The sequence below is a fragment of the Odontomachus brunneus genome, unplaced genomic scaffold (genome assembly GCF_010583005.1).
Source record: "Odontomachus brunneus isolate Ranch 3 - 2012 unplaced genomic scaffold, Obru_v1 Obru_scaffold_283, whole genome shotgun sequence".
Lineage (NCBI taxonomy): Eukaryota > Metazoa > Arthropoda > Insecta > Hymenoptera > Formicidae > Odontomachus > Odontomachus brunneus.
In genome coordinates this window covers 177,052-186,585 of record NW_022639733.1, presented here as the reverse complement: position 1 = coordinate 186,585, position 9,534 = coordinate 177,052, and the positions used below count along the sequence as shown (strand labels likewise).

At 36.5% G+C, this 9,534-nt stretch overlaps 1 protein-coding gene across 1 annotated transcript; it reads left to right on the top strand.

Moving 5' to 3' along the window:
- The first annotated feature begins 725 nt into the window (after positions 1-725).
- On the top strand, positions 726-9,407 carry LOC116853162 (cell division cycle protein 27 homolog). The gene is made up of 13 exons (XM_032834074.1): positions 726-893; positions 1,655-1,730; positions 1,806-1,953; positions 2,363-2,749; positions 3,248-3,563; positions 3,708-3,896; positions 3,994-4,237; positions 4,336-4,516; positions 4,685-4,910; positions 5,158-5,285; positions 5,401-5,722; positions 5,806-5,953; positions 6,687-9,407. The coding sequence occupies exons 1-13, from the start codon at positions 870-872 to the stop codon at positions 6,812-6,814; spliced, it is 2,517 nt and encodes an 838-aa protein (XP_032689965.1). The 5' UTR covers positions 726-869; the 3' UTR covers positions 6,815-9,407.
- The last annotated feature ends 127 nt before the right edge of the window (positions 9,408-9,534 follow it).

Below are 9,534 nucleotides of genomic sequence, written 5' to 3'. Positions count from 1 at the left end.
CACAGAAGAATTTACTTTCTAGGGACTTTAGTTGGTGACTACGTTTTACGGCAATTTATACGGTTTAATAAGTCCCGATCTACAATAGCTGATTTAAGCCCTAAGCTTTAAAAAATTGAGCAATCACAATTAAATTTGAGAAGAATAATCGACTGTAATTAGTCAATTTCTTAAGGCTTTACTACACCTATTGTAGATCGGGACTAAAGATTATTCTATATTAATCGCAAATCGCAAGACTGCAAAGAAATTGACCAATCATAGTCGATTACCCTTCGATCGCAAAGGAAATAATCAACTGTGATTAGTCAATTTTCCTGCGACCTTGAGATTTGCGACAAATGTACAACGACCCTACAACTGTAGTGATCTCTTGCATCCGATTCTTATATTCTTTTAGGTCTAAAAGTATATTCTAATTAAATGCAAGAGTTTACATTAACTGCGGTTGTTATTAAACCGGATTAATATTGCGTGTAACAGAATTCATTGACATTTCTGTTTCTTAAATACATTATTTTATTTGATATTCTGAGTTTTTTTGCTTATTTGCATAATTAGTATAGTAATATAGAGCAGATATCGGCTGAAAAAATGAATAAAATTACCTACATTAATACCAATGATTCAAATAGAAAGTATTCTGTAGTAATTTTACATTTCCTACTATTGCAGGATTGATATACCCCCACGCAATGTTGGCAGCATTTACTCCTGAAGGCAGTCGCTCGCTTCAAAAGAAACGAAGCAAAGATGGACTCCTAAGGAATTTTTGTACACGGCAGTCGTCCGACTTTGGATGTTCCCACGTAAAATTTCGCTGAAGCCAGACGGACCGTTCTTTTATGACCAAGCTCACGTCATAAACGATGATCGTGCAAGAGCCAGTGCAGGTAACGAGTGTCGGCCCTTCGTAGCCCGTTGTTGCTGTGTGACGTGCGGATTTATGTGTCGGGCCGCATCGACATTCACTATTGACGTCTTGCTAATCGCGGAAACCATTCGCAATTTTTTGCCTGCTTTTAATTTTGCCTGATAGTTGCATTGACGATCGTTTTTCATGAGATTGTTCCACTGAAATTCTCGTTATGGATTTTTTTCCCGTCTATACTTTGACTCTGAATGCGCGTCTCCGGGATGTTTGCTTTTCTGCAAGAAAACAGCAAGGCGGTGGGGGTTCTGGCTATAAATAAGTACGAAACTTCATCGTATTTACGGATTTTGATAGGCTTTTGTCTGATAACGTACGGCGTACTGGTTGTACGACCGATGAAGATGCATTAATGCTCCTGGGAATTGTCATTTTCAAACTTGTTTAGTATTTATTGTGGTTTGACAAATTGGCAAGAATCAACAACTCGTTACTTTGTGCATGCAAATTAACAGATTTGAGTGGTGGGCTCAAAGTAGCAAGGCATTACTATTTATGATTAATTGTGCAGCAAAAAATATATATTGATTATGTTATACCTTATCTTTTTCAAAGAATAATGGATATGGTGTTTATATAGAGAAGATTCATGGTGCTCTCCTATAGCTGTATATGATACTTTAAAGTATAAAGAATATTTCCAAATTAAAACTATTTTAGAGCATGTAGTTAATACTTTTATATTATAGTAAATATAGTGTAAACACTATATTTTGTTTCCAGGCAGCCATATGGCATTGTTTGAATCATTATGCTTATCCAGATGCGATATTCCTGGCAGAAAGACTATGTGCAGAAGGTAAATTTTAGTTCTTTTTTTTTTAATATCAGTACTTTGCAATGATTATGTATTTACATTGGTATGCTTTAACAGTGGACACAGAGGAAACATTATTTCTCTTGGCAACATGTTATTATCGTTCTGGTCGGGTTAGACAAGCCTATGCCTTATTATCCCAGAAGGCACGTAATTCGGCACAGTGTAGATTTTTATTAGCAAAATGTTGTTACGATCTGGAAAAGTGAGTAACGTTAAATCTTGTGTGTTTCTTTATTAGATATAAATATATTTCGAGAAAATATTAATAAATTAATTAAATTATTAATATTAGTTTTCTTTGATATTTTAGACTTTCGCGATGTCCATACATATTAGATTTGGTTTCTGGATCTGAGTTACATAGATTCTTCTTTATTTGATTTCGACGTTTCGTGAACATTTCAGTCCGCTTCATTAGCGAGGAACGACCCGATTCCTCTCTGATGGAGTGGCCTGGAATGTTCGCGAAACGTCGGAATCAAACAAAGAAGAATTCATGCTGCTTAAACCCGGAAACCAAATCTAATAATTAGTTTTATAGAAAATGGTAAATGTGTTAGATAATTAATATTTTTAATTATAAATTAATGTCTTGTTTAAAAATTATTTAGGTACGCAGAAGCAGAAGCTACGATAATTGGCGGGTACTACAAACAATTAAAGAATTTGGAAGAAATAATAACGCAGTTTGGGGAACAAGCATGCTTTTCTCTTCAAATCATGGCGAAGATTTATTACAAAATGACACGCACCACGAGAGGCAACGAGGCGCATAAACTAGCTTTAAAACTGAATCCGTTTCTCTGGCACTCTTTCGAGGAACTCTGTAACGTCGGCGAGAAGGTAGATCCCGCTAAAGTCTTTCAGCTGGATAAATTAGATTCGTTTATCATGTGCCATGGTACAGCCTCTACATGGGACTATGTCGCCGAGCCAGATCTCATTGTACCTGGAAATAACAATGCCAACAGTACACCTATGTCAAATAGCACTAACATGTATGTATTGCACGTATATATTACTGTAGTTGTCTCCATATATTTACCCAGATAGATAGATGTACATAAATTTGACAGCAATTTTATTAGTTAATCTGTAAAGATTGCATTCTTTATGAATGGTTCATGTGGCACTCATATAGAATAACAATATAGAAATATAAAGAAAATATAAAAAGTATGGTCAGAATTTGCTCAGACTATATGTTGTGCAAAATGTAATACAAAAATGTACATATAATCTTTATTATATCTTCGTGTTGGTGTTACTATATCAGTATAACAAAACATTATTGCACAATGTAAATTTAATGATTAATTCAATACACAATATATTTGTCTTATAAACGTAATTAAAACAATTGTAAAGTTTTCATTACCAATTGTCTCATAATAATAATCATAAAAGTCTGCAGCTATTGTTGATATTTTATATATAATTACGATCTCATATAATTTAATATTTTATATAATTTCTCTTGTTTTACTCATTCATAGCACACCCGTGCAAGTGACGGCACCGACGCTGATAAATGGTGGTCAGGTGCCACAAATACGATTATCTTCTTCTATGGAGGAGAGTCCACAAAATGTGCCCATTCACTGGAGCAACTGCTCCTCGATATCACCAAAAACTAAACTGTCGCGTTATCGCAACATGTTTAGCAATCCTATGAGTCCACTTACACCCAGTTTCGGCATCTTGCCGTTGGAAAGCAATACACCCGAACCGACCGTACCACCCACACATACAACTCTCACGGAAGCTAACGATCAGAAAAGTTTGGCGAAACGTGTGAGGGCTCATGTTGGGGTAAGTGCAGTTATGATTTCGTTGTCCGTGTGCTCTATACAATCGCTTTTTTCTACAATCTTTTTTTTCTTCGAAATAAAAATGCACTTCTATTTGTTTCCTTGATTTATTGAAATTTAAATCAAACGTCCTGCTTACTTTCAGCAATTAATGTCGAGAAAAGAGACACCTTTGCAACAAGGTAAACCGGTTTTTTCTCAGTCAGGCAATGCAAGCAATACTGCCAATATCGTGACAGTGACCGCTACTCCGACACCTCCGTCGCCGACGCTACAGGGAACCAACGTTAGACGTTCGTCACGGCTTTTCAGCCATCACCACTATTCAGTGAAGGTATATATTTTACTTTTTAAATTTTTCTATTTCGTACTGGCACTCGTTCGTTATATCTGACAGATACATAAAAAAAATATATATTTTCTTTTTTTAGGAAAACAATAAGTCACCCAATAGAAATAAATTCGCCACTCCAAAGTCTCCTTCTCGGAAAACGAAAGCGAGACTCGCCAAGACGAATCTAAACAAGACTAATTTTGAGTTAAACGAGAGAAATAGAAACGAGAAAGAAAAGAGCGAGACTATCACGTCAGAGAAAGCTATCGCTAATACAAATGCGCTAAACACACAAAGTAATAATATTCATTGCGCAGTAACGTTACAAAAGCAGTGTGCAGGTACGCTGTTTGTATATTCTTTTATATTTTATTTTATTCACTTATATATATTGTCTATTATCAAAAGAATAAGGATTTATTTTATTGATGACTTTCAGAGGGTTTGATGTCTTTATTACGAGAGTTAGGTATAGCGTATCAGCATTTGAGTCAATTTAAGTGCACGCAGGCTATTGAAGTACTGAATATACTACCGACACAGCATTATAACACAGGTTGGGTACTCTCTATGCTGGCCCGTGCGCACTTTGAGATGATGGACTACAAAAAAGCTGCTAGGTAATCATTATACGTCTTATTGTTCAAGTGATATTCATATTGAATAGAAATATTAAGTTTTGCCCGTATCTTTTGTAATTTTTAAACTTTTTGCGCTTAAAATATGCATTTCTATTTTTAATTCTTGTTTCTCAGTTATATTTGTATATTTCACTTTTCCGTGCACAGTTATTTCGCCGAAGTGCGGCAATTGGAGCCACAGAGGATGGAACTGATGGAGATTTACAGCACTGTTCTATGGCATTTACATGCAGAAGTGCAGTTATCTACGCTTGCTCAAGATCTGGTCGCTCATGATCGTAATTCAGCGGCCGCATGGTGCGCTACGGGCAATCTTTTCTCGGCGCAAACGGAACATGAAACAGCGATCAAGTTCTTCCAAAGAGCTATCCAAGTATGTTCTTATTTTATTCTAGTCAGAGCTCGTTGAGAATCGTTGAAGATCAAAGTAAAAAAATTCGAACAAATTCTCTTCAATTTTAAGAGAATGAAACCAACGTTACTCGTGAATAACAAATAATTTATTTATTCGTGTACAAATTATTAATCCGAATAAACTTATATATGACACAATAGAATCAACGCATATGAATGTATTCATTATCTTGAATCTCGACTAATAATACTTTGATATTGTATAGGTGGACCCCAATTTTCCTTACGCCTACACACTATTAGGACACGAGTATGTATTGACCGAAGAATTAGATAAGGCAATTACTGCATTCCGCAACGCCACCAGGCTTGATCCTAGGCATTATAACGCATGGTAAATTTTCAAGAAAAAACGTAACACACACAGTCGCGTTACACACAGTTTTTTTTTAATTAATATATACGTCCTCTGAACTTGTATATGTTTAAAATGTTTTCGTGTGTTACAGGTTTGGACTGGGAACGATATATTCGAAACAGGAACAATATATTTTAGCGGAATTACACTTTAAACGGGCTTATAAGATAAACCCGCATAATTCCGCAATAATGTGCCACATAGGTGTCGTGCAACATGCTCTAAAGAAAACCGAGCAAGCGTTAAAAACACTGAACACGGCGATAGTTAACGATCCAGATAACACCTTGTGCAAGTTCCATCGTGCGAGCATCAACTTCTCAATTGGTCGACACGCGGAAGCTCTCCGAGAATTTGAGGAGCTAAAGAATATTGTACCCAAAGAATCTCTAGTCTATTATTCGATAGGAAAGGTAAATACCAACTATTTATCGTTGAAAATGCTGACATATTTAATTCTGGATAATTTTCAAGTGTAAATTTATTTTTAATACAGGTACATAAAAAATTAGGCAATACGCATCTTGCATTAATGTACTTTAGTTGGGCAACGGATCTAGATCCGAAAGGTGTTAATAGTCAAATTAAAGAGGCTATATTGAGTCCAGGACAAGGGGATGACGATTCTCCGGCGACGCAATCAGGTACTGTTGAACACCATAGTATAAAGAATACCAGGAAGAAGTAAAAAAATTTTTTGTTAGAAATGCGAAGGATGTGACGTAGTGAAAGTGAACCAAATGCGACTATCGATACTATAAAATCGAAATAAATGTTATGACGTAATATTGTCAATTAATCGAATAGACAAAGGTGCGTGAACGTATTGAAGAGAAAATTATTACAAGTGACTAATTTTATTTCCCTCACCAATATAAATATATAAACAAAATATAAATATAATTTTTCTATTATTCTTTTAAAATTAATATTCCTTTGCTATATATATACTTCCAAAATGTTTAAAATATACCGCTAGACTGTGTTTCCGGTGACGTCATTTATGACGCAGCCACGTCATCAAACAATCAATGCAACACCATCGATTACCCACGATATATCGCAATATGTTCCTTCTTGGTATTCTTTATTCAATGTTGAATACAAAGCGGCAGATTTTCAAAATGTTTATTTTTTCAAATTTTATAAAAGTGAAACAGTATAATTTATATGAGCTCTTATTTTCGATGTTTCCGGCATCGAAATACTGATTTTATGCTAATTATCGCGTTTTACTTATTCCTGGATAAATATAAATTGTAAATAAATTGTGAAAATTCTGATTGTCTCAATCCTTGCCTCGATATAATTCGCATCAAGGATATTATGAGATATTGCGCATTTATTTAATGTGCTGATATAATTGTATTTTTGCAGAAGAACAACAAGCACAAAATTGTTCAATGGAACAGGAAGTCGAGACGAGTAGAGAAGGATGCTCTGCGCCTCTCGCCGGGAATGTTTCCGTCGAACCTCCTGCCGATGACAGCGATGACAGTTTATGAAAACGTCGCACTGTGTACAAGAAGAAGGCTGCCGTGAAATAAAGCGACAATTCGTAGCGCATCGTTATCCCTCGTGTCTGGTCACGCAAATCGTTCTTTACCTGATCTGGCGCTTTACAGAATCGGTAAAAGGTGGCGTTCGTCAAATTAAGTTCAGCAATTGCCCATATTGTTGCGAACCAATTTGTAAAGGATTCGATGGAAGAGAGCCCATTGTATCGTTTCTCCGCGGATTCATTTCCTTTGCACGAGTTGGAAATCCTTAATCATACAAACGCGATGCTCTCACCCTCGTGAAAGGGAAGTCATGTCGTATCACTCTCTATCGACTTGTACATTAATATACGCGTTCATTTCTGTACATTTTTCTTTCTTTTTTTCTTTCTACCATTCTACTTGGTCATCCTTTATATTTTTTCGTTCTTTCAATCATGTCTCTTGTGCCTCGTTCCGTTGCGGGCTAAGTCCCTCTGAGTCGGACGAGACTTAGAAACCTCGCGTCGCTAGAAACTCGACGATGTCGATGTTGCGTCCGATTTAAGCATAGCTCGGCCCTAGAATAAACCTAGGGATCTAGTCCTCACACTCAGACAAGGTATTAGAGATTTACGATTGATGAGTAGAGACTGTATCGCATCGCGAGAAAATGAACGAACGTAACCATAAGCATGTCGTATAGTTAGATAATGTAATTAATTCATCATTTAAGGAAAGGAATGAAGTCTTGTGTAAATGTAAATTATTATTATTATGTAAGGCTCTCGCGTATATTGAAAGTCACCGTCCATTGTGACCGGCTTTCTTAATCGTTTGCTGGCAACTTGAAAATCGCGAATAATGGCATTATTTGAAATCACTTCATCAGAATAAACGAGCCGGCCATGAGCGACGTTAACTTTTGAGCCCTGATCATTACTGTGTATTTACCGCAATCTATTATTATTATTATTAGTGCTACCATTGCTATTATTATCCGTACGATTATCATTGTTGAGTTAGTGATTATGGGAGGTACCGTTGGCCATCGCTGCGTTGGCTGGTGGCCGTTGTTGGACGATCGTGCAATTCTCGTCGTGAAGTAAAACCCTGAGTCGATCGAAACATGCGAGTCCGAACCATGGTGATTACGGCGATTCGTCTGTTAATCGCGATCATGCTCGAGACGCTTTTGGCCTCTTGTTTCTCTTTCTCGCGATCTCTGATATCCAGAAATCATCGTAATCCTACTAACTTGGCAAGTGTCTATATGTACACACATAACGCGCGTCGCGGATTGTATATTCTCAATTGTGCGGAAAGCAGTTTCGCGTTCACGATGCCGGTCTTTGTGAATTGATATTAAGTGTACAACGTAAATCGCCAATTGTTGCTAGTCGCGAGTTTCGTTCGAGTTTCTCGGAGCGATACACATATTGCGTTTCACTCCAGTGCGGCATATACGCAATCGTATATGTCGTTCGTCTCTGTATCGCAATCGGCGCGTGTATCGCACGGCGGAAGTGCACGCGCAAGAAGTGACTTGTAACGTTTTATATTGTACACGGAATTAAACGGAAAACGTCAAACGGAAAAGAAATAGAGAAGAAGTTGTCGACTGAGAAATATGTCTATGTGGTATGAGCGTGTCAAGCGCGTGAATATTTCTTATCTCTCCTCGCTCGTTTACCTCTTCCTATTTCTCTCTTTCGTTCGTTTAATTAAGTTATTTATTTATCTCCTCGCATCTGTGTTTTCTTTCCGTGCCAGATTCATCCGCTCCATGAGGTAGGATGAAAACGGAACGAGTTCTTATGTCTAGCGTTTAACAAGGCTGCGACTGATCGATTTTCATTATTCGATCCCTGTTCACGAGTCTCTGATAAAAGAAGAAAAGTCTTTCCGAAATTATATTTACGTGATACACAAATACACGTACATACATATATATACTTTATTGTCAAATGGAGACAAAGTCGCATGTATCTTCCGAACATTTGTAGAAAACAATTATGTGTATATGATGTTCGCTAGTTTCTAACCCAGCCTTCGCGATTATAAAAATGGAGAAAATTCAATTAACATCAACGATCGCTGCCGTGTTACTCGTTACAAAGAGGTGTATGCGCAAAAATAAAGGCCTGCACTTTTTATGGAACGCACGGTTTTCACGTTTCAGTGACATTCCACCTGTCCTGCTCTGCACTGAAATATACATGTTTGAGTAATTATCGGCACGAGCTTTTGTCAAATTGTTAATTAAGAATACATTACAAGTACGTTTCAGTGCACAGATTGGTGGCCTTCTACAATGTTTATATATTTTGTATTATTTCACATACCACCGAAGAAATAGCTAAAGACAATTGTTAAATTGTGACGTCTAAGCTATCAGATAATCATGCGCTATAATAATTAACAAATTAGAGAATTTGTTCAAATCTAACGAAGTTTAAAGTCTTTTCGAGACTTTGCCGGCTAGTTAAATTTGCAATTGTTACCGTTAAAGTAGAACGTCAATACCTATTCTTTTATCCGTGCTCAGCACGTATTGCTGGAACTCTTTAGAATCGATTCCGAAGAATTCCATAATACATGCCCTGATTTTTCAAAGAAATATTACTCTTTGTGTAAATATATTTAATAGCGGCAGTAAGTGTTTAAAAAAATTAATGAAAGTGAAAGTTTAATGAAGTAAACAGTTGAAATATGAGTAATAAATCATATAATATTGAATTGATAAT

Coding starts and splice junctions, on each gene's coding strand:
- LOC116853162 (XM_032834074.1), top strand. CDS start 870: ATGATCGTGCAAGAGCCAGTGCAG. Junction 1,731..1,805: donor AGAAAGACTATGTGCAGAAG/GTAAATTTTAGT, acceptor ATGCTTTAACAG/TGGACACAGAGGAAACATTA. Junction 5,954..6,686: donor TTCTCCGGCGACGCAATCAG/GTACTGTTGAAC, acceptor GTATTTTTGCAG/AAGAACAACAAGCACAAAAT.